Source organism: Aulonocara sp. 'chitande type north' Nkhata Bay, linkage group LG1 (genome assembly GCF_057382095.1).
Source record: "Aulonocara sp. 'chitande type north' Nkhata Bay isolate Kocher_YH1m ecotype deep benthic linkage group LG1, A_spYH_male_GT1.1, whole genome shotgun sequence".
In the NCBI taxonomy this organism is placed as follows: Eukaryota; Metazoa; Chordata; class Actinopteri; order Cichliformes; family Cichlidae; genus Aulonocara; species Aulonocara sp. 'chitande type north' Nkhata Bay.
In genome coordinates this window covers 39,108,033-39,133,620 of record NC_141344.1, presented here as the reverse complement: position 1 = coordinate 39,133,620, position 25,588 = coordinate 39,108,033, and the positions used below count along the sequence as shown (strand labels likewise).

General features: G+C 42.1%; 1 protein-coding gene across 12 annotated transcripts in view; it reads left to right on the top strand.

Annotated features, from left to right (window-relative positions):
* The window catches only part of LOC147339529 (serine/threonine-protein kinase BRSK2-like), a 151,842-nt gene that overhangs the window by 107,635 nt on the left and 18,619 nt on the right, over positions 1 to 25,588 (top strand). For 4 of the 12 annotated variants that reach the window (XM_086295321.1, XM_086295302.1, XM_086295295.1 and 1 more), the window contains exons 7-16: positions 1,996 to 2,064; positions 4,900 to 5,046; positions 5,862 to 5,893; positions 6,560 to 6,724; positions 6,960 to 7,057; positions 9,999 to 10,152; positions 14,246 to 14,305; positions 20,787 to 20,847; positions 23,836 to 24,493; positions 25,006 to 25,054. In XM_086295321.1, the coding sequence (XP_086151447.1) occupies positions 1,996 to 2,064; positions 4,900 to 5,046; positions 5,862 to 5,893; positions 6,560 to 6,724; positions 6,960 to 7,057; positions 9,999 to 10,152; positions 14,246 to 14,305; positions 20,787 to 20,847; positions 23,836 to 24,493; positions 25,006 to 25,054 (1,493 nt within the window). The remainder of the gene's footprint in view (positions 1 to 1,995; positions 2,065 to 4,899; positions 5,047 to 5,861; positions 5,894 to 6,559; positions 6,725 to 6,959; positions 7,058 to 9,998; positions 10,153 to 14,245; positions 14,306 to 20,786; positions 20,848 to 23,835; positions 24,494 to 25,005; positions 25,055 to 25,588) is intronic. The other 8 variants (XM_086295329.1, XM_086295311.1, XM_086295375.1 and 5 more) reach the window with 7 other exon arrangements.

Below are 25,588 nucleotides of genomic sequence, written 5' to 3'. Positions count from 1 at the left end.
AAAATGACTGTTTCAAATGTAAGAAATAGACATTGTTTTTAGTGGACAGCAGCCCAGCTGTGTTTCTATGCTGTCAACATTCAAAATAGTTAAGCATTGAACACATGACTGTAAAATCAAACTGCGACAAAGGGCGGTACTTTGGTTCTTTTCAAGGTTTAACCCCCAAAACATCATTAATTATGAGCATTTGTGATTTAGTGTTGTTGTTTACTAATAATTCTTCATTAACAATTCTACAGTGGCTTGCAAAAGTGTTCGGCCCCCTTGAACTTTCCCACATTTTGTCACATTACAGCCACAAACATGAATCAACTTTATTGGAATTCCAGGTGAAAGACCAACACAAAGTGGTGCACACGTGAGAAGTGGAACAAAATCATACATGATTCCAAACATTTTTTACAAATAAATAACTGCAAAGTGGGGTGTGTGTAATTATTCAGCCCTCTGAGTCAATACTTTGTAGAACCACCTTTTGCTGCAGTTCCAGCTGCCAGTCTTTTAGGGTATGTCTCTACCAGCTTTGCACATCTACAGACTGAAATCTTTGCCCATTCTTCTTTGCTAAACAGCTCCAGCTCAGTCAGATCAGATGGACAGCGTTTGTGAACAGCAGTTTTCAGATCTTGCCACAGATTCTCGATTGGATTTAGATCTGGACTTTGACTGGGCCATTCTAACACATGGATATGTTTTGTTTTAAACCACTCCATTGTTGCCCTGGCTTTATGTTTAGGGTCGTTGTCCTGCTGGAAGGTGAACCTCCGCCCCAGTCTCAAGTCTTTTGCAGACTCCAAGAGGTTTTCTTCCAAGATTGCCCTGTATTTGGCTCCATCCATCTTCCCATCAACTCTGACCAGCTTCCCTGTCCCTGCTGAAGAGAAGCCCCCCCAGAGCATGATGCTGCCACCACCATATTTGACAGTGGGGATGGTGTGTTCAGAGTGATGTGCAGTGTTAGTTTTCCACACAGAGCGTTTTGCATTTTGGTCTCATCTGACCAGAGCACCTTCCACATGTTTGCTGTGTCCCCACATGGCTTGTGGCAAACTGCAAACTGGACTTCTTATGGTTTTCTGTTAACAATGGCTTTCTTCTTGCCGCTCTTCCATAAAGGCCAACTTTGTGCAGTGCACGACTAATAGTTGTCCTATGGACAGATTCCCCCACCTGAGCTGTAGATCTCTGCAGCTCGTCCAGAGTCACCATGGGCCTCTTGGCTGCATTTCTGATCAGCGCTCTCCTCGTTCGGCCGGTGAGTTTAGGTGGACGGCCTTGTCTTGGTAGGTTTACAGTTGTGCCATACTCCTTCCATTTCTGAATGATGGCTTGAACAGTGCTCCGTGGGATGTTCAAGGCTTGGGAAATCTTTTTGTAGCCTAAGCCTGCTTTAAATTTCTCAGTAACTTTATGCCTGACCTGTCTGGTGTGTTCTTTGGACTTCATGGTGTTGTTGCTCCCAATATTCTCTTAGACAACCTCTGAGGCCGTCACAGAGCAGCTGTATTTGTACTGACATTAGGTTACACACAGGTGCACTCTATTTAGTCATTAGCACTCATCAGGCAACGTCTATGTGCAACTGACTGCACTCAGACCAAAGGGGCTGAATAATTATGCACACCCCACTTTGCAGTTATTTATTTGTAAAAATTGTTTGGAATCATGTATGATTTTCGTTCCACTTCTCACGTGTGCACCACTTGGTGTTGGTCTTTCACGTGGAATTCCAATAAAATTGATTCATGTTTGTGGCTGTAATGTGACAAAATGTGGAAAAGTTCAAGGGGGCCAAATACTTTTGCAAGCCACTGTATTTCTATAAATCTGGGACTACAAATGATTTTAGATGCTAATTTTATACATTTTTGAGAAATGAGGGCTGCGATTTTTGGTCAGTTAATGTGTTAAGGCCCAGAGCAGCCAGGGTGATGTTTGGGAAACATTTTAGGATGAAGCTCATCTCTGTGTGTGTCTGCATGTGTGCACCAGGGGGAGAAGTATGATGGGAGGAAAGCCGATGCGTGGAGCTGTGGAGTCATCCTGTTTGCACTTTTAGTGGTAAGTGACTTCTCCTACTGCACTGCAATGGCAGAAAATGGCCTGGACATTGTGCTTTTACAGTCATTTTGACACGCGTTTGGCATCTTCATGCAACAGCAGTGAAATTCATAACATTTCCAGACACAACCAAAATATTGAAGAGCTGCAAACATTGCAGAAAAAGAAGCAAAAAGACAAAACACTGAGATTAAAAACAGCTACAATTGTGTGATAAATGACCATAAAGTATTACTAAGAGATGCGAAATGCCCACAAAGAAACCAAATAGTTTAAATATAATATGTAATGACAAACTGAACAAAAATACAAAAAGGTGCTAAACAAAATCAAAAACTCATGAAGAGGGATGCGAACAACTGTAAAAAGAGGGGCATCGTATCCACGAGGAAGCACAACAGAATCATAACATTAAAATAGTTACATTTTCTAAATCTGGCAACTCCTGATCTGATACAACATGACAAGGGAAAAAAACCAAAGGGGCGGAGTTAATTCAGCTTTTTCCTTGGCAAAGTATTTATACTGTATGCAGCCGGGATAAAGTAAAAAAGATCGTGAATTACTTCTGGACAAAGTAAATCACCTGATGGGAGCACTCTGCATCCTTTGGTACACCTGGAGTCTGTGGTTTCCACCAGCCAGGATTAAATTAAAGATGGGCTGCTGGAAACACAATGTGTACTGATAAAATATTAAAACCACATTATAAATAAAATGGGTACAGACAGGATGTTCTCCTTTCCTTTGTAACGGGCCTCTTTGTTCTAAATTGTGAATCGACAAATGACCGACTGCAGAAGAATGTTTCCACAACAGAAATCTGTGTTTCATAAGTGACAAAACACGGTGATCGATCATTTAAGGCCAGTCATAGGCTGGTGTGTGCAAATGTGGCTGCTGGTTGCATACATCTACATGCACATTATGTTCCTGTGCCGTAACGACCGTAGCTTTGCCTTTTCAGGAGAACTCTGTGGAATTTCTTGTGTTTGCAGTGACTGTTTATCTCTGCAGGAGATGCTAATAGCACATTTGTGAGTGAGAGTCCACCTCTGACCTTGGTTTGTCTCATTGTTCCCTCTTGCTTGAATGGCTAGCTTAAATGATTCGTTATTACTAAATATTATTATACCAGCATATCATATGTATGTGCACGTACAGCCTTGATGCCCTGAATCTAAATGAGACTTTAGTTCATTAATCACTGTTTTGTTGAAACTAGTGCTGTCAGCGTTAACCTCGTTAAAATGACGTTAACGCCATAACCGCATTAACGCAACAAACCTCCGTTAACGAGTTAGCACGGATCGCCCCGTGCGTGGGGCTGCACAGTGTTAACGAGCGATCCGCGCTAACCGCCTAACGTAGATTTGTCGCGTTAATGCGGTTATGGCGTTAACGTCATTTTAACGAGGTTAACGCTGACAGTACTAGTTGAAACATGAGAAAATGCAGGTTAGAGAGCTCACTTTGTTTGGTTTGATCAAAGGATGCTCAATTTTAAAATGCGGTTAGAGATTCTGTCCGTCCATAAAATAATCAACTTATTCTTGTCAAGCTAATAGACATTTAGACCCGGACCACGTGTACGAGGCTTTATTATGGTAAATATGGCAGCTTGTATGTAGTTTGGCCATGGGTAAAACTGGGCCTCTGAAAAACTCTGGATTTTGTAAATTCCAGGTTGTGGGAAAATAAAATATTTATGTGGGGAAAATCCAGTTTATCCTAATATTGTTTTTTTCTTTCCCCTACAAAATGATTTGAATATGTCAGCTTTGCTTCGTGCGGACACATCACATACGAAGGCTTTTCATACCAGCAGCTCTGTAACGTGATAGTAGGGAGTAAATGACTGTTTGTTTTGGTGCCGTGTGAACACACGAGTGTTTTATCCTCTTGATGAAGATGGATCACATAACACAGTCATCATGTGAAGATAAATCTCTCCGCTGGTGTTGTTTTGATTACCACGCAGTGTCAGTGACCATCTAGCTTCATCCTGCTTGTTTTTTTTATGAGGAGGAAACGGTATCAGTCATCATGTTATTGAGCGTGCGCCCTAGCTGGAGAGCAGAGGCAGAGCCGGCTGGCTGCAGTACAGAGTGCCTCATCATCACTCACTCTGATGACTGATACCTCTCGCAAAACTGCCTCTGGTCACCTTCTTTGTCAAACGGCAGATTATCTCTCAGGGCACACCTGACAGGCCGGCTACATGACAACAGGCAGATGTCAGCGCTGGGCCATGTGATCTCGTGTTGCTGGTGTGATTTTAATACAGAACTGCTTAAACAAATAAATACAAAGAACCAGGATCTGCTGTGCTCGTTTTTAGCTCCATATCTTCATTCTTGGTAGTTTGCATGATTCACAGAGCAATCCACATATTAATAATGATAGTTTATTAATAATTATTGAGTAATTATTTAGGTTGTACCAGGCCTAGAGGCGACATCACTGCTCATCCACTAACTGAAAGCTACTTTAGCTCCTCCCCCTTTAAGGCTGTCACCACTTTCCTCTGATTGCCTTCTGCTCATCAACAGAAAGCTTAAGTAGCCAGTGGGCGGGGCTTCTGTGCTTCATGTGACCAACTGTAGATATCCACTCTCACTGACATTATGAAGATCTGGGAGTACAGAACAATCTGAAGTGGAGCGTTTACAGAATTGGGAAGACTTTAGACTCCAAAGGAGTATCTACAGCTATGCTGACCTTTATTAAGACCACGTTATTAAAAAGTAACCACCACTACAACAGGATGTATAACAGAAAATAAGGGATTGAAATGTGTAAATGTTTAGACGTTACCATTGTGCCTTTTCTCAGGGTGCTCTTCCTTTTGATGACGACAACCTGAGAAACCTGCTGGAGAAGGTGAAGCTGGGAGTTTTCCACATGCCTCACTTTATCCCTCCAGACTGTCAGAACCTTCTGCGTGGCATGATTGAAGTAGACCCCATCAAGAGGCTGACGGTAAGCTGCTGCAGTCTGCCCACGTCACATCACCCCCTGGCCCGATTCGTTATAGACCCGGAGAGGACTGAGGTCCTCCATCAGCGTGACTGTGGTCGCTTTGCATTTTTATGATCTCCGGCTGCTGCCTTAGGAACTACATGCTGCACTTGTGCTAAATTTAGCACATTTGCACTGTGACTGACCTTGCAGCTACTGTTCTTTCCTTTCATCTAAAACCAAAGATTTGTTTAGAAGACAATCATTGCAAATATAACAAAAGTACTGTTAGATAATCTGCTTTCACTTCATTTTCTTCTGCAGGTTAAGCAGCTGTGTTAGGCATCATACCGCAGCTGATAAATCTGTAACTCAAGAGTAAGAACAGCATAAAAGTGTAAAACGAAATCAAACACCAAAGAAATGATAAACAAGTCACAGAGAAACTATTTTTAAAAACTAGTTTTATAAAGAAGATTTGAAAGAAAAGGCTTTTAAACTTTTACACTGCGAACCTCCCTTCCTGCATCTGTTTCCCTTTATTCCAGCTAAGTCATAGCCTAGGTTTACTTCACTGCAGTTAGCCGGACGGTGGCTGTAGGGTCTGCTCCTGTTCATTGCTCCTGAGCTTTAAAAAGGCTGGAAAAAGCTGCAGCGTGCAGTTAACCAGCATGCTCACCAGTGTGCCTCGTTGTGGTGAAGTGGACACTGGATCCTGCAACTTAATGCTGTTTGATAAAGACGCCCATTCCCTGGATCTTCAGAGACCATTGAGCCTGCTCGTCTTTGTCAGTTTCACTTGGAAATCATTCATTAATGTTTATTTGTCCTTACAGTTGGAGCAGATCCAGAAGCATACGTGGTATCTGTGAGTACAGACACTTGAGTTTATTTTCGTCTGCTTCTGTCTTGGTTCAGTGTGTACGTGCATGTCCGCTTAAAGTGATGTGATGAAAGAAAAACGCCACAGCAGATAATGCAGAATGAAAATAATAAGAGTGTTTTTTGAACTCTCTGATGGAGACCTCTCAGAGAGGAATCGTGTCCATTAGTCCTGAGAGTGAGAGCTGTGTTTGCTCCAACGTTGAGAGGCCAGATCATCAGGATGCTCTAATGCACCTCTGATTTCTAATGGATGTAATATTTCTGGATTTTAAAACTCAAATTATTTTGATTTGAAATCACACAGAGGGTCACACAGTTCAGTAAAACCTTATTTCACTGATTTTTGCCATCTTACTAAACATTTTAGATTGAATTTTTGTGTCACCACCAAAACACCACCACCACCACTAAAACTCTTACTGTGTATAAATGTATCCTCTTATCAAAAGCAAGTCTTGCAAGATTTTTGGCCTGCTTGAAAAACCTCTGTGCATCTTTGGTTCGATTACTTTACTACTTACTAACTTTCCACCAAATTTAACTTTTCAAAAGCTTTTTCTGATCATTGAATTTAAGGACTGAGCTTCTCTTTTGTTGGGAAGCTTTAGTGTCTTCACCAGAGCGTTTGATTGTGCGGTTTATGTTGCAGAGCTGGAAAGAACGAGCCAGAACCCGAGCAGCCCATCCCCAGGAAGGTGGCCATCAGAACACTCGCTTCGGTCGAAGAGATCGACCCCGACGTCCTGGAGAGCATGCACTCCCTGGGCTGCTTCAGAGACAAGGACAAACTGACCAAAGATCTGCTGTCTGAGGAGTGAGTGACAATCAAGGGACGAGGGAGCAAAAAGTCATTTACAAAACCACACATGAAGCAGATTGAAAGGGTGGGAGGCGCTGAGACGGAGAAGAGAAATATATTAGAGACTGCTTGACAAACTGTCAGCTTGATGAATTATTTCATTTAATATCTTGCGATGATCAACCGTCTTTTTGTTCCAGTCTCAACTGCTGGGTGCTCAGCTCACGGTCATCTCTCTTTGTCTCTACAGGGACAACCAGGAAAAGATGATCTACTTCTTGCTACTGGACCGGAAGGAGAGGTATCCCAGCCACGAGGACCAGAACCTGCCACCACGCACCGAGATCGGTAGGCCAGTCTAACCAATATCTGTCATTGGTCCATACATGAATGCCTCAACGACTATTTGGTGTTTTGCTAATATCTTTGGAACGCATGGTCATTAGCCCCACATGACTGAATTTTAATACCTTTGGTCATCCCCTTAACCCCTTAGGGTTTGGCTCAGCAGGTTTTGTTAACATGCTAAGCATGTTTATACAGTAAATCAAACTAGAGTAAGGCAAATGAAGCAATGAAGGTTTTAAATGCCAACATTTTTTTTGATCCCATATGTTTTGATTTTTTTTAATTATTTCATCCAGGATTGCCACAAACCTATTTTACAAAAAATATACGTGTTGTTTGGTTCCAGTTTTGAACTATCTCTATTAACTTTGAAAGCAACTCAAATCTACCAATAACCTGTTGTCTGTCAGTGTCCATGCCAATTTAAACTAGTTTAATTAAGGAGTAGCATTCAGACTCCATCTTATAGAGATTAAGTATTATCTGCATTTCTGTTTGAGTAAGTTCCTACTAATTTTTATTTTAATATTAATAGAAACTAGAAACTTAAAAAAGGTGTTTATATTTAATTCATTCAGGTTCATCAAAACTGATGGCTATCCGGTCTTTAAGTCTGATGTCATTAGCCATGTCTGGGTCCAAACTCTGCTTCAGGTCCCAAAGTCAAATGAACACTGCAGCATCACTGAGAGTTAAAAACTGTCTAAATTCTTTCATCTTTAATAAAATAATCAGCGTTGCTGCTTTATCAGGTTTAACAATTAATTTTAACATCCAGGCATCCATGAAAATAGAATTTATTACATTTAACGATGTTAGACGTTAGCAGGAAGTTAGCTTGCTAGTTTCCACCTAAACCTGATATAGCATGTTCTGACTGAGAGATTTTGGAAACAAATTCAAACGTACAGCTCTGCTATCACTTCCAACATAAATGAAGACAGAAAACTAAACAGCAGTGACGTTTGTAGGGTTACTGAAGTTGGGCTAGCCTTTATATAATGATGTGCTACGTGGTGGCTAGCAACACAGCTATGTTAGCATAACATTAGCACAGTGAAGCTGGAGGATGAACGCTAACTTTTTTCCACTTGATAAAAGTTAACGTGAGGGTTCCCGATGGTTAGAGACAAATGTAATCGCATGGCAGGATGCTGTAAACGGACCAAACTTCAGTCAGGAGAACAACTGAGATAATCCATCCACAATACGAGGTTAGTCATTAATATACTGCTGCATGGGCTGGGCTGTAGTAGTTACATGTAAGGGTTTAAAAACCGAGCTTTAAAATGAACAATGGTAATAAAAACTGAGAGCGATCACTGACTGTTTTTAGAGGTTTGTTGAGATTAAGTAGAACAAGATACAAACATTTTAAAACACAACAGCCTTATTAAACGCAGAGTAGTTTGGACCCGGAAGCAGGATTAATCACGTCATCACTTATAGTAAGCTAGTTTATGACTGTCTCTCTAGTTAGCCGATTTTCTATAAATGTAGGTTTGCCATTTTCACTTTTCATGCTGTTAGTGACTTTTGCTTTGGTTTTTGCTTGGATAGTTAGTTAAATACACTCTTTTTATGAGTATAGCTCTGTGGTTAGCTATCTTTTTGTGGAAGAGTGCAGAGTGAGCTAGCTAACAAAGCTACACAGTCTTTGTGTACTACATGTAGAACCTTTTTTCATCAATTTTTGTTGTTACTACTAGTTTAAAAATACGTTTTTGGAAATGACATACATACACACACATTTTTTTTTTGCCTGTCCCGTTTGGATCTTTAGCCGTCAGAATTGTTGTCTGAAGGCCAAGAAAGATGCCAAGCGGATTTACTTTACCAAGTGGATCATCATGGCCTTGCCATATTGGTCCATTTGATTGACCTTTATTATAATTATGTATTTATTTGATTTGATTTTTGGTTGTTACAGACGGGACAGACATGACTGGGGGATAGGACAGGGAGAAAGAATGAAAGAAAGAGAGGGAGAGAAAGAAAAATAGAGGCGAGGAGAGATGGTGAGAAAGTGGGGGGGGGACAAGAAAAACAATCAAAACACCTGGATCACCTGTATGACGATAAAAAACCAGAAGAGAAAACAAACAACAAAGAGCAACATAATAAAAACAACACCATCACAATAAACTAGATAACAGTAGATAACAGTAAATACTAAATATTACATGTTATTGTGCAGTACGCAAGATTGACAGTGCACAATGTGCTTTGAGGTAGCAGCCAAGAAAGGTGTAGATTGTGTCTGTGAACACCTGTGTGTACACCTGTGTGGATCAGCATGCTTGTATTCAAAGGGTTTCTCCTTGTAACGATCTGCCAGGGAGTGTCATCAGTATTTTAATGTGTTGAAGTAAAATTTAGCTAATGTTAGCCATTTAGGAAAAAGCTAATTTACCAAATTAAAGCTAAATATATGCTAATACAGTCATGTTTTGACATACTGATTAGCTTTTTAATGTGAAACTGATAATAGCTGCGATACCAAGAAAAGGTATTTTGTGTTTGTTTGCTATCTTCTTTATCCATGAGCGTCTTCCTTCCACAGAAAAAAGTAAGTGGAAAATCCTGACTAAATGTATGTCAAATGACAAAATTTGGTATGCTTGTCCAAATACAGGAACGCATTTTGTTTTCTACTCTGCTCCTTTAAAGTGGTGTCCTAGGTTACATGTAGAGGGATAAAAAGAGCATAATGAATAGCTTAGGGGGCTGAAGTGTTCTGATAAACTGAACCTTTCAGTTAGTATTTCACCTTTAATTTACTGTTTTATATCAGCTTTATGAGATTCTACCATTTGATAAATATAGAATAACGTGTTATATTTATATTCTTCTGACTGTTTTTTGTTTTTTAATGATCACTTTTAATGTTTTTGCCTTTGTCTTTTTCCTTCTCATCTCGGCTCACCCTGGGCCCGCTCAGCAGACCCTCCCAGGAAGCGTGTAGACTCCCCCATGCTGAGCCGTCACGGCAAGCGGAGGCCGGAGAGAAAGTCCATGGAGGTGCTGAGCGTCACAGAGGGAGGGTCTCCTGTACCGGTGCGGCGAGCCATCGACATGGCCACACACGGACAGAGGTAAAAGACCGAGATTGGCACGTGTGCTCGTGTGCATGGACAAACATGTTTCTCCAGGTCAATCAAGGCTGTTTGCTGTTGTTTAAAGTGTCATTGATGAGTTTTGAATTGATTATCAGTTATGATAAATAATGCATTTAATCACAGTTTACAGCACTTTATCAAAATTGGACTGGTCTTTTAAAAATATTAATTTCACACGTGTACTGTTTGCCCTCAGTACGACTTTACTTCAATCTTTCGTTTCACTGAGCTCTGTCAGGTTTACTGGGAAGTCTCTCAAACAGCTGTAAGTCCTTCCATGCTTCAGTGAACTGTGGTTAAATACATGATGCATTATTCTTTCTCTGGTGGTGTCAGACATACAATACACATCACAGAAGGCTTGATGTAATCTCTGGGTTTAGATCTGCCTGAGACTAACGGTGCACTCTTAGCTCTGGCGGAAATTCATCACAGATGTTGAAATGCATGGACCGGTCTCTCAGGTTTGTGCGTGGTGTGGGTAAAGTGTGCATGGAGCATGCAGGACAAGAAGCATCCCGGTTTGAGAAGCTGTGAACTGAAATCCATTTAGCAAGCGGGCGTGCACGAAATCTGTGGATGTTTTTGTAGTCGAGCTGTGACAAAATAATGGAGGAGATTGTAATCCATGTGTTTCCTGCTTCCTAATAACCTTGTATGGACATGGGTGTACACACATATACTGTATGACAAACAGAAAAAAATAGATGATAATGTGAAACCCTACATGACGAGCTGAAGCAACAGCATGTTGTTTACTAGAGGAGTGAGGTATTAGTATGAGACAAATGTTCTAAATCTTCTAAAAACATATATATATAAAAAATATCTTATTAACTTATTATCTGATCTAATGCGAGTGAGCGGTCTTCATCAGTCCTGGCTCTGCAGCTCCCTCACCAAAACCAGAGTAGGAGTGAAAATGCAGCTGAGGATCAATCCCATGCTGCAGGAAACGGCAGACGATGTCCAAACTGTATTGTCGTTGTCGGGGGTTTATGTGTGAAAACAAGCTTTCATCAATCTACCACATTAAATTACTTACTTTATATTCAGATGCAGTAGAAACGATTGATGGAGCATCAATTTATTGGCCTGATGGACTTCTGTAGCCAATGGTTGACACTGTGGTGGCTGTATGTGTTTTTTATATTATCTGTGTATTTAAAAGAGAGCAAGCTAACACATTTAATTCAATATATGCTCTGGATGTGTTTTGAGTAATTTATGGTGTCATAGAAGAGGTTAAGTAGAAGGAGCTGAAGATCTTTGTGGTTCTCTTTCATAGCATTCGTTTCCTGTCTCATTATGGGAATGTCTCTTGTGTGACCTTATCAGAAGCTCAAATGCCTTTATGCCAGCTACATGATGCCCAGACAGTGGGATAGCTCAGTAGAGTGTTTGCCCCATGACCGGAAGGTCGGGGGTTCAAATCCACCAAACGGCTACCTTGAGGTACCCTTGAGCAAGTTACCGTCTCTGCACACTGCTCCCGGGTGCTGGATTGGTATCTGCTCACTGCTTCTTCTCGTTTTTAACAGAAGAGTGGAAAGACACCTGTGCTATTGGGTGCTAGCATACAAGGAGTAGCAATACTGTCCTGTGGCTAATGTTGGTGTCAAGTAGCAATACTTTCACCCCGGGAGGTAGCAATCTTTTCCCAAAGCAAAGTAGCAACACTTTGCTAATAAAGGTACCACTAGCTTTATCATCAGGTAGCAATACCCTTCGGCGCTAACGGTTTCTCACATTAGGTAGCAATACCTGTAGAAAAGTACTTTTCACCCCATGCTAGCTGAAGAATAGCAATATTCTCTGGACTTTAGTGAGTTGTAGAGCTCGCTAACATTCACAACTCTCTAGCTAACCATGGCTATGACTGACAACAAAGTTGCAAAACTTTGTCCTTGCAGCAAGTAGATTTCTGCCTGGGATACACACCCCGTGTGTGCGGCATGCCTTTGCTTATCGCATGCACAAGCTACCATGACATCCATACACAACTGTATCCAACGCGCGGCTTTCACACACAAACTACTCCGCCACAGGCTAGCTCACCAGGCTAACCTGTCGGGTGGCGACCCTTTGCTGTGTGAGGCTGCTGTGGCGCAAGGAGAAATTTAAATGCCCAATGATTTGGCCGCAACACCAAGCCCGAGCTGGGCAGATGCAGACCCTCACCCCATCGTCACTGCTTTCCCGTCACTGGAGACACATGGAATATGTGAATTTTCCCCCCATGCTTGAGTCACCCTGGATTGGAGATGCTAACGAGGACAGAGATGAGTCAGGTGACACGGAGCTCCTGCAGTCTGACGATGAGGAGGAAGAGTCCAACTCCTTGGCTAGCATCAGCTTGGTTGAAAAGCCCTCGGCTACCGGTGAGGTAGAAAAATCTGCACTGCCGTCTCCCCTGGACATGCAGGACGTGTGCAAGCGCACAGCTGCTAGGCTCAACATCCCGTGGCACGGCGTGCAAAGCGAGGTTGTAAAATCTCGTTTTGATGGTGAGAAATATCCAAAGGCAAAAAAGACGGGAAAGCATGTGTTGCCCGTTTCCCCAGAGCTACTTGATGAGATATAAGTGATGGGGAAAGAAAAGACATACAGCGAAAAACACCCCATCGTGGGGAGCTCCCTTCTGGTTTGTGAGAGGATGGAGTCAAATGCCACAAGTGGAACTGTTAATATTGAGCCATCTTCACCTGAAGACATCTATGTCCTCATCACCCCATCCCTCCTCTCCAAGACAGACCGCTTCCAGTCTAGCCTTACAAATAAAGTGCTAAAAGGCAGCAGGTCTGTGGGTAAGAGCCCACAACGCCGCCTCTATGCTAATGGCTTACCAAGCCAAGCTAGAAAAGGACATGACAGCTAAATCAGATACCACAGTGTGGGAAGAAATCTGCGTCATAACTCACCACGTCCTCCACCTCCACAAGGTAGCTGTACAGGCTGCTGGGAGAGCCATGGGTCTCATGATTATCCAGGAGCCGACACTCTGGCTCGGGCTCACCAACCTGCTGACTAAGAAAAAAGAGGAGCTCCTCGACACCCCTGTCGCCCCTCAAGGACTCTTCGGCGCGGCTGTTATATCATTGCAGAAGAGATGTGAGGAGAAAAAGAGAGGTGACAAGGCTCTTCTCTAGGGCCTTGGGCCGCTGTGCCTCTACCCAGGTCCTTTTCAGAGCAAGTTCAATGGGACATGTTCCACACAGAAGGCAGAACCCGGGCCGGCGTTGACGTCACTGGACCTTTCAGAGGGAAACAGCAAAAGATTGCAGTGTTGTTTCACAAGCACGTCTCTCATGCATTCTGGATTAAACTGCGATAATGCAGACGTGCCCGTTGCCTCCGTCGCAGGTGAGGAAGATGACAGGACACCGGGATGGCGAATGTTGGCAACCACAATAGTGCAGCCTGCGTGAGCTTTGAGATCACCTGGTCTGCTGTGTTCTTGTTGTCAGAACATGAAAAACTGTTTCTCTTCATATAAAGCAAATTGTACATTTGCAGTATATATTTTTCTTGTTCAAAAACCATATTCTAAATGCTGACATATGCTATGCTGGAGTTTTCATACAAATTGTTGTACGCTGCTCTGCTCGTGATGAGCTGCACTCAGCAGGTGCTGTCTGATTTGTTACACTTCAGCAGCTTTAACAGCCAGAAAGCCCGCGCGTCTGGCTGCGTTCTCCTATTTCTGAGGATGATTCAGACAATAAAGCTGAACATTACAGCTTGTAAAAATGTTTCAGAGGTGCAAAAATACAGAAACTGATTGTTTACGGTAAGGGAGTGTGTTGAATGTCCCACTGACTCAGCATGATCCATGAATGTGTGTCTCCTCTTAATTTTTGACTCCTTAGTTCTCGATCTCTGCATGTATTTGAGGTTTTTTAGTTCTTGGGTTCTTGGTAATTTTTGTCTTGTTTTGTTTTAGTTTCACAGTAATAAATTAGTTTCAAGATTTATTTTTTAACAGGCTCGCATGTTGCACATTAGGTTTTCCCTTGCTTGACTGCCTTTCTGTCTATCTCTTGATTTTTCTTTTCTGCCCCCTTTTTAGCAAATCTGTTTTCAGTAAGAGCTTGGATATCACAAACGCTAACTGCAGCAAGGAGGAAAGGTATTGGATTTCTGAGTTTCTGTGTTGTTGTCTGTGTTATTTTCTTCCCACTCATCTCTTTGGTTTTTCTTATTGCTTGCGAAAGTTCGTCACACCTTTGTCTTTCACTTTTAGATGTAGCATGTGGTTCCTCATAGAAAAAGTTTATTTACCTTTTGTTATGAAAATCTGTCTGTGGCCACTCAAATATTTGTCATTGCTTTTGCATCATTTTTGCATTAATTGATCATCTAAAAAACCCACATTGTGACCAAAGCAACGCCACAACAAGATATTCTCTTTACTAACAAATCACTTCAGACGCTCAATATAAATACGACATTAAGAAAAACAAAAACATCCCCAAAAAGAAACACAATCAACATTTTTAACAGCTAATGTCAATAATATTTTATTTTCTGGACAAAGATGGAGAAAGTCTTATTTTGTTATTAGTGGATTGAAATCTCTGGAGACAGGCGAGCATCATTTCTCTCAGCACCGTCGTTGGCTCCGTTTTTTACTACCTTTGAACTGAAGGAACAGAAAACTGAAGATTTTGAAGAATGATATTTATGTAATGAGTTTGGGTCTCCGGAGAGTGACATCACTTATAAATGCATTGGTCCAAATAAAGGTAAGGCAGTGACTCAGTGTTACTGCCTTTGACAACATATTTTCCTCATATTTTAATAAATAAAAATCAATTTTATGTTTGGGTAAATGCAACCCTACTTCAAAAAACAGGTTACAAATATTTCCATTACAATCCTGGTGAATAAGTCTAAAATCATTTTGGTGGATCACGTTTACCTTTTCTGTTTTTGTCTAAATGCTGTAGTCAGTTTTCAGCTTTCTTCTTATATGTTCTGACTTCTTTTCATTTTAGGGCCACTGTAGGTGCCCTTTATTTACTGTAAATGAATCCGTCTGTGTGAAGAGTGCCTGGACAACAACAACTTTTACATGATGTTAGATAGGGCTGTGCGATATGACCAAAACCTCATATCCCGATATAAGAATTCTATCGTCCGATAACGATATAAATCACAAAAATGTAACATTTTCTGTCAATTCTGTGAATCTCGTCTTGTGTGAAGTGTTTCCAGCTGGGCGTCATGTAGCTGGAGTCCAGTGTTTTAACCAATGCATGAAACGATACATTTTTAGACATAAGTTGTAACGGCCGCCGTTTTCTTTGTGAGTATTTATTACACGGCGTGCTGCGGGGAAAAGCCTGTTCTAACGTTTGAGTCTAAGGTTTATTTTTTAGCACCTGGCGGCTCTTTTTTACTTCATCCGTAAATAATCTGCTCTTTCACGTGATTCAGTTTATTTTGAAAAGTCTCAACAGGATCTTGAGCTTTATTGTGAAAGGTTTATGTGGAACATAAACAAGCGGACAGGCGATGGTGTTACCGTCGTTGTTGCTAACGACAACGCATAAAAACAGGCGCTTGTCTGTCCGTAGTGTGGTTATATTAAATATAAGAGAAAGAGAGAACTTTAAGAAATGAATATAGCCACTACAGTGACCATCAAAACCATGAAAAAATATTGCCGTAAACAGTTTATTTTGCGACACCACGAAACAAACGATAGCGTAAAATGAAACGATAGACGTTTTTATATCGTCATCCGATATATATCGTTATATCGAACAGCCCTAATGTTAGAATTGTAGGGACAGACTACAAAAGGCCCTGGTGTCCATCAGTGCATAATAAGACAAAGTGGATACAAATGGAAACTCAGGTGTATTGTGTCAGATAGTATTGGATCTAAACAGTATTTGGATCCAAGTAGCATGATGTAAAATGGTCACGCTGTTATCAGAAGCCTATATCAGTGTGAGCAGAGTATTCTGTTCACGCTGAAATCTGAAAAATGGCACACGATGAGTTTTGCACGCCCTTCCTCTTTGGTGTTGCTTCCTCAGCCGCTGAGAGGCAAACACAATTTTTAGGTCAACTTCCTGCCTCCGTGTCTAACAACGCCTCCTCCCCTCCTAACATCTTCACTCCATATCGTGTGTGTGTGTGTGTGTGTGTGGAGGAAGTACTGGCAAACAAACAAACTTTTTTGCACTTTGCCAGTGTGTTTTTCCAATGATGCATGGGGAGGGTTGTGTATAATGATTTGTGGATCCTCCCTGTGCGGCTGAACACAAGTTTGTCTATGGATTTGTGGCCTTAATGGAGATTAGCATAAATTAATTGCTTTGAATGCAGATGGAGCATAAACACGAGATGAAAATGAGGTTCACAGTCCCACTGAACAGCTTTTTATCTTGCTCGTCATCTAACTGGGAATATCCATAAAATGAAGCTTGTTGTGCCCACGAACAAACATCACCAGCAACAAACCAGGAATCCATTTTCCCGTTTCAGAGATGAGCTAGCGTTAGCGTCCTGGGTTTGTCCTGGATGGGCGCCACCGTTGATGAATTGCGTGTTACAAAAGAGCTCCTCTCCCTGGTGGGAGAGTCCCGTCGCCATGATTTAACGTAACATCAGCGCGTGCTTCCTCAGCATGAGGACGCAGAGCAGATAGAATATGTATGATTCTGCAGTATTATACTCTGTGGGACTGTATCACAGCGGGGCTACAGACAATAATGGAAAACAAAGAGCTTTTAAAATCATGAGGTAGTTGATACAATTAGCAGATTTTCAAAAAGTTAGGTTTGATGCTTCCAACTTCTCACGTAATGATTTCTTAACTCCAATTATTTATTTGTTTTTGCTCTTCGGTTATTTTAAATAACTTTGATGGTCCAGTTTTTGGGTTGAAAAACAAACATCATGAATGAACTGTGATTTCATCATTTCTTTAAAACTCTTTAAAACTATAAATGTTAGCTGCTGGTATATTTCTTTGCATAACCAGAAGCGCCATATTTGGATAAAACGATCAAGTAATTCTAAGAAGCTTAGGTAGCAAACTGCATTCAGAAAGAGCACTGGTGCAGTGCACAGACACACACATCTGCTAATTAGTTCAAATTGATATAATTTCACTCACCAAAACAAACATCGTCGATGATCTGTACCATTTAGTAAGTCATTGTTTGTCAGGTGTTTTCATTAAAAAATAGCCTAAAAGGTACTGACGGCACAAACAGGCGAGAGGCACAGTTCAGTGGCTCCGATTAGATGCAAAGATGAGGCCTGTCAGAAAGTGTGAAACGACCCATAGTTGGGCTAGCAGGCTTTAAATATACTCTGTAATGCTGTTAAGTTAGGCATTTTAAAATGAGACTCTGAGAGAGACCTTTGTTTAATTCATTTGGAAATAATATCAGTTTTTAGTTGCAGTTCACTGGTAGGAAACATAAGCAGTGATCACATTTAACGAGGTGCGTCTATATATTTAAATTAATGATAGCTGCTTCAATTGAAAGATTAGAAGTGGTTTTATTAACACAGGCTCACCATCAGGTGTTTGATGTTCGTCTGTACTTCTTAAATACGTAAATCATCAGCATGTTTAAGTCAGACTAATTCATCATGTCATTAAAAAAACAAGATTAATGTAGTTTTCTATTTCAAAAAGACAAAAAAATCTGGATGATGAATCAAGTAGCACAGCAGCAGTTAGGCAGATGTTTTATTTCACTCACAGCTGAATTCAATTAAAGTAGAATGTTGAGTTCAGATGTAAAAATACTGTTTATAAAAGCTTTACACAAGCAGAAGAAGCTAATTGATTTCTAACAACTTGCTAATATTTGTTTTAGAAGTTTCTTCAGCTGCATCGCTGTAGAGACGCTAAAGCAGCCAAAGAGAGAACATTTCAACATCGGCATTTTAAATATTATGTAAATATTATTATTATATTATTTAAATAATATTATTATTATAATATTATCCATCCATCCATCCATTCGCTTCCGCTTATCCTTTTTCAGGGTCGCGGGGGGCGCTGGAGCCTATCCCAGCTGTCATAGGGCGAGAGGCGGGGTACACCCTGGACAGGTCGCCAGTCTGTCGCAGGGCCAACACACAGGGACAGACAACCATTCGCACTCACATTCATTCGCACATTCACACATAGTGGCAATTTGGATTATCCAATTAACCTATCCCCACAAGCTGCATGTCTTTGGACGGTGGGAGGAAGCCGGAGTACCCGGAGAGAACCCACGCGAACACGGGGAGAACATGCAAACTCCACACAGAAAGACTCCGGCCTGATGGTGGAATTGAACTCAGGACCTTCTTGCTGTGCGGCAACAGTGCTAACCACCGTGCCACCGTGGTTATAATATTATGGTTATAATGAAAATAGTAATAATAATGAAGAAACCATGGTTTCTTCATTATGACGGGGCAGCGTCATAGCTGTGAGCTCCAAATACTGCCTCGTGTGATGACAGCGCATCTTCAAAATCTAATTTGCAGTTGGCAATGTCATTTCTCCTTTATGAGAATTTTATTTATTTATTTTCTTATTTTTGTGTGTGTGCCTGTGTTTCTATCAGTCTGTCTGTGTCTTCAAGCATTTTTAATTATGATGTAGTGTTTTCATTTTTCACTGGCAACAAAGCCAAATCGTCTATGGGCAATTAAATCCCAAAGTCTTCAAAGACGTCAGCAGGTCTGAATGGTGAAAGTGGCGTACGGGCAAAAGCGAGAAGGGGGGGTGAAAAGTTAATGACACGTAAATGAAAAATGGAAACACTCATAAAAAGCAGAAAAGAGAAACCATGGTAATGAATTTTGCAGTAGCTCTCTGGTTCGGTGTGTGTGTGTGTGTGTGTGTGTGTGTGTGTGTGTGTGTGTGTGTGTGTGTGTGTGTTGTAACACTGACTAAGCTGCTCTGAACTATCTGAACTTTGGTTAAGGACATGAATTACTGAAGCCTTAAGTTGTCCTGTCACACCATAACTTTCCCCTCTAGTTGTATTAGCCACACAAAAGCTAATATCCTTCAGAATCAATGGAAGTGAAAATCTCCACTAACCACTTCCCCTGTAACTAACCATTTACGGCCAGGTTAGCAGCCTCTTACTACCATATCTGTAATGGTCATTGCACTAAATCAGAAAAAGAGCAACCCAAAGACGGGAGGAGAGCAGTCAGTGAAGTCTGTGGATAGAAATCATGAGAATGGAGCAGAAAAGTCCAAAAAACCACAAAAAAATTACTTGGTCAGGATATTTTGGAGGGCAGCACGGTGGCACAGTGGTTAGCACTGTTGCCTCACAGCAAGAAGGTCCTGAGTTCAATTTCACCATCAGGCCGGGGTCTTTCTGTGTGGAGTTTGCATGTTCTCCCCGTGTTTGCGTGGGTTCTCTCCGGGTACTCCGGCTTCCTCCCACCGTCCAAAGACATGCAGCTTGTGGGGATAGGTTAATTGGATAATCCAAATTGCCACTAGGTGTGAATGTGCGAGTGAATGTGAGTGTGAATGGTTGTCTGTCCCTGTGTGTTAGCCCTGCGACAGACTGGCGACCTGTCCAGGGTGTACCCCGCCTTTCGCCCTATGACAGCTGGGATAGGCTCCAGCGCCCCCCGCGACCCTGAAAAGGATAAGCGGAAGCGAATGGATGGATGGATGGATATTTTGGATAAGCGGAAGAAGATGGATGGATTTCCACCATAGCCCACATTTCCATCAGGGCTATATTATAGGAATATATTATATTAAAGATAGCACCTTAACTCCAATGATCAGGAGAAAAGGCTGCACTTTGGAACAGACCAGCTCAGGGGAAGCTGAGTATATAGAAATGTGGAAGATGAATGTTGTCTGGATGAAACAATGAATGATTTAAACATTTTCAAAAAGAAAAAAGAAACTTGCTGAGGTCCAGAACTCATGCCAGCTGTAAAAAAAGCATGCTAGCTTAATGGTGCTTATTGTGACTGTGACCTGGGGGGGAAACAGCCTCGCTGACAAATGCATTTTTAGTTCAGTGCCCCACGAGGGCAGCTCAAGAAGTTTGGTTTGGAGAGCTTACAGATGTTGATAAGAGGAAAGGTTTCAGCAGGACGGAGACAATAAAATGTATTTGTAGAAGGGAAAAAAGGAAGAGCTACACAGAAAGGTTCAGCTCCTTTGGATGAAGTGTGTGTACATGTTTAGGCATCGCTGTGAGGACAGAAAATTGGCACTTGTGGGGACCAACAGTCACTTATGGGGACAAAGTGCCGTCCCCACGAGTTTGAAGACATTTTTGAGGCTCAAAATGTGGCTTTAGTGTCAGGGTTACAGTTAGGTTATGGTTAGGTTTAGGCTCAGGGTAAGCAGCAAGGGAAAGCATTATGTCAATGAGATGTCCTCACCAAGATATGAAAACAAGTGTGTGTGTGTGTGTGTGTGTGTGTGTGTGTGTGTGTGTGTGTGTGTGTGTGTGTGTGTGTGTGTGTGTGTGTGTGTGTGTGTGTGTGTGTGTGTGTGTGTGTGTGCTGCTTTGTACATTGTGGTATTGTGCATCATGCATACTGTCCACTTTGTGAATATTGATTTTACCTTGTGTGTGTGTGTGTGTGTGTAGGTCACGGTCAATCAGTGGAGCGTCCTCTGGTCTGTCCACCAGTCCTCTCAGCAGTCCCAGGGTAAGTATACGTCCCTTCCATGAAGTGATTGGTTCCCCACAAGCACCTTGCTGGCTGACTGGCTCTGCTGGCATATTGTTCCGCTCATACACACATACTTGTTCACATTTCCCTCCCATTGCCTCCCATCAGCAGCTCACATTGTGGACTTCATCATAAGCCTGTTTGACGTACAGCACAGCCTAAATGAGGGAAACGAGTGAGTTGTACATCATGTCCGGGCAGGTGAAGAAAGAAGAACTCTGCAGTGAAGCCAATCTGGAAATGTTAAACTAACTAAAGCATGAAAAGGCCAAAGCTGACTATATACAACTAACAAAGTCCATCTGAGAGCCATTTGTAGTTCTCTCATTGTAGCCTGCTGAAGATTCATAAGACTTCGTTTAGTTTTATTGAAAAAGTCAAAGCAGAAGGAAAAAACATGTCAGTAATTTTCTAACAGCTGGTCAGTGTGGGCTTCAGCTAACATTAGCTGGAGGAACTCGAGTAAATTTCAAGTTCTGCACATATGATATTAGAGTATCTGTCATAAAAATCCCCACAAAGTGCTCACTGTAACGACAAAACAAATCACTAACCATAAAAAACGAGTCCTCTGGTGAAATAACAGTACAGCTGCGGTAAATAGTCAATTAATTTATGTAACTGATCGAAGTTTAATAGCTTAATAATTTGAGTTTTCAGGGAAAAATGTTTTAAAAAGTATCTATCGAGTCTTCCATTGTAGTAAATGAAATGTTTTTTCAGTCATATGTCATAAACGCTCAGTTTTCCTAATGAGCCACTAGAATACGCCAGCGACCTCATCGCTACGAGGATAAATTAGTGTTTGCCTGTTGATTGAATTTAAATTTTTTTGTGTGTTTGGGTTCCGGCTGGTCACCAAACAATCAAATACTTTTTGCATTTTGTCCTTTCTTTCCAATGAACCACTTCTTCTTCTGAATAAACTCTAAATATTGGCTAAAACCAAATATTTGGAAACAAACTAACACGTGTATAATTCACTGTAATAACTTATGTTTAAAAAGTGAATGGTGAAATCGTCAGGGGAAACGTAATAAGACATTTAACAGATGCTATTTGTTGGGTTGATGATGATGTCGCTCCATTACTAACTAAAACAGTTTCCACCAAATTACTGAAAAACAAATCATAGTCAGTTGGTCATCTGTGGAAAATAAAAGATGCCCCTTTTTTATCTATATCGTCATCTAACTGCTCTGCAGCTGTGAAATAAATAAAGGCCTTCTTGTTCTTATTCTTTTTATTCTCGTTGTTATTCACAGCAGGCCGATCTGATTTAGGATCATTTGAACCCAGTGTGTGCTGCGCTGTACGTCACACAGAGCTTTAGATGAAGCGGGACCAGATCCATCTATGAGCGCAGACCAAACTGAGATCTGGCGATTAATATCCATGAAGAAGAGATTCTAATGACGTGGCAAATTAGTGGAAGAACACGTCTGTCAGTCTCTGAGAAAACCCTGCTGCAGAGTCAAAGCAGGGAGGAGAAGTGTGTGAATCAGTTCACAGCCTCCAGGTGCTGCTTTGCTGTTTCCTTAAAGTCATTCATTTTTACTAACTAACGCTCAGAAAGAGCACAGGCTGGGTATCGTAACATTTTCTATCCTGTGAGGACGTGCTGAAGTTTTATGTTTTGTCCTTGTGAGCCGCACATTGTGATGTGTGACACAGCGAACTAAAGAGGAGATAGATTGTAATCTTCAGCTCCTCTTCCTATAAGTGATGCTGATTCGTTCAACAGACCCACCTGAGTTTATTTGCTCAGTCTGTTTCATACATGCTGAAGAGAGGATGCTTTTGAAACTTCCTAAAAAGGTTACTGTTTTAATTACTGATAAGAATCAATGAGTAGCTGTTGAGTCTTCTGATGCATTTCTTTTTTCGGTAATAAGAAAATACTGAATCAGAACTGCAGAACTCTCAGTGTTAAACTCTTACACAGACATGACTGTATTACTTTATACACATGCTATTCCAAGAACGGGCTGACAGCTCACCACAGGCTCTGCAGCCTCGCTGTTTTTGATTTGCTGAGGTCTGCTGTGCTGCTGCAGTTTGTTCAGCTGTGGATTCTCACTGCTCTGACCTGTCTTATCAGTGATCTGCTCATTCATCCCACAGTATTGTGCGTCAGCACTGGGCATGCACTCTGGCTGCTTTCCCAGGTGGAGGGTGAAGCTAAATCGGTTAGCTTTCATGCTGGGTCACTTGCTGGTAATTAGGGATGCACCGATGTATCTCACAGTAGTGGAATTCTGTCAGGTGAAAGCCTTAGTTTCAGGAAGTTCAGCTGATGGTTGGCCCTGATATTAAGAGGCCAAAACATTTAAATAAACTCCAAACCTTCATCTTTTCAGTTAAAAGTTGTTGCTTTCTCCACATTCTGGAGATTTGCTGCAACATTCCGGCGTGTTCAGTGTGACCACAGACCACAGTGACCACAGAGGGGTTTAGCTTTTAAAGAGGTGGACACGCTGCTAGCTCATATGTAGGATAGATAAAGCGTACGATGCTTTATTCTCCGTGTAAACAGTGATTTACATGGTTATAATGCACTAAAGTAATGAGTCCAGGTGAACCTTGGAGAACAAAGCTAGACTGTGATATTGTGTATGTTGTAACACTGCAGAAGCGACACAGTATGAGAATGTGGACAAAGTGACCACGTTGATCTCGGTGCATCCCTTCTGTTAATGCATCATGAATGCTCCACTGCTGCCTCGTGATTGGCTTAATCACTCTGCTAATCGCATGTTCTGTCTTTCTTTCTTTCTTGCACTCTCACCACTTCCTGCCTGCTCCACTTCTCAACCATCTGCCACACTCCTTTTTTATTTCCTGGTGTTTGCTTATTTTTATTTTTGTTGAATGGGAATGAACCTTCATTGGGCCGTGGTGTTCCTCTGGCTTTTTTTATTGGCTGACCCTGCTGTCATCTGTGACGGTGCATGACAATCGCAGCCCATCCGGCGGTTTTTTATCCCACCCCAATCTCCAGACCTATGCCAGTCCCCCAACTGCAGCCCCACCCACTCCCCCGAGGTCCGCCTTAATGGGGTGGGGCCCCGTACACATAACTCCTACCAGCCAAAGATGGGCTCGCCCATCATGCACCCCCGCACACAGACCCTCCCTGCTAAGCCCAAAGTATCTGAGAAGCCCCTGCAAACCACCAGGTCCAACCCACTCCCTAACACGGACCAGACTGCCACCACCCCTAAATCTGAGCCCTCCACCCCGAGCCAGCCTCTGGCCCCTTGCATCCCCAACAGCCCCCGGGTGAGGCGCCACCCTCCCCTTACCGTTCCCCCCAAGCTTTCTATCCCTCTCTCCCCGGTGCCTCCGATGTCCCCACTCCGCCGCCACCACCTCCACCCTGACCACAACGCCAAATCTGTCCCCATCACGCAGGTGACTCCCCACCCCTCCCCCAGAGGGAGCCCTCTCCCAACCCCCAAAGGCACCCCAGTGCACACGCCCAAGGACAGCCCGGCTGGCACGCCCAGCCCGACACCACCGCCCAGCCCTTCCATGGGTGGCATGCCCTGGAGGACGCGCCTCAACTCCATCAAGAACAGCTTCCTCGGCTCACCACGCTTCCACCGCAGGAAAATGCAAGGTATGGTGGAGGAGACAGGTAGGGCCCAGGAAATGAAACCTCATGATTTGGCTTAATCAGATTGAATTTCTTACTCTTATCCATGTGATAATCTACTCAGCAGAGTGTGTTTATGCAATCCATCCTTATCGCTCAGGGGAATAACAAGGACAAATAATCTCTTAATGACTGCGTTTACCTGCAGTTAACCTGACGCCAGCCTAACCGTGAGAATCTGCATCCTGAGGCCATGTCATAAAGAAGATAACGGCCTCATTACAGAAAGTGGAAAATTTACAAAATTCCCTAATTTTTTCATTAGTTTGGGTAGTTTTCTTACAGCTGCTTTGATGCTGCTGAACCAACCCCCCTCCAGACAAACCGAATTAAGTCATGATGAGGCCCAGTACTCGTTTACACTGATGATATCTGCTTAGTAGTGCTAAAAACAAGACACAGAAGTATCTCCCCAAGTGCCGTTTCCATAAGTTATAGAGCCGAATCTAACATTTAGCCTCTGTTTGTGTCCACAGTTCCCACCCAGGAGGATATGTCCAGTCTCACCCCAGACTCCTCGCCAGAGTGAGTACCACAGCAGCAAACATGAATACCTCACCTGTCCATTATGTTTATTTAATAGCAGCACAAGTGTTTCAAATGTGAACCTGCAGCAGCTACATTATTTTAGCATATTGGGAATCTGAATGGTAGACTTATCCATGTGATAGCATTTTAAGTTAGCAAGCGAACTGCGTTTTTTCATTTCAGGTCAATTCGATGTTATTCATATAACACCAAATCACAGTATTATAGTGTAAGGTAACGATCCTGCAACAATACAGAGAAAACACAGGAACAGGCTCCCTGTTGTTAGGTAGTTTATTATTTAGCAGTTAGCAGTTTGTCCCTGTTAGCAGGCAGGCTAATGACGGTTATCATAAGTCAGACGACACCAGCTACAAGTTATTTTAAACTCCAAAACCAAATCTTACCCCAGTCAAACACTCGGCCTTCTTCGCTGGAGAAAACTATTTTTTAATTAATTAGCTGAGTCATTGATAAGCATGTAAGACATTGCCCTTTTTTATTAGGGATTTTATCAGGGAACTCAGTAAT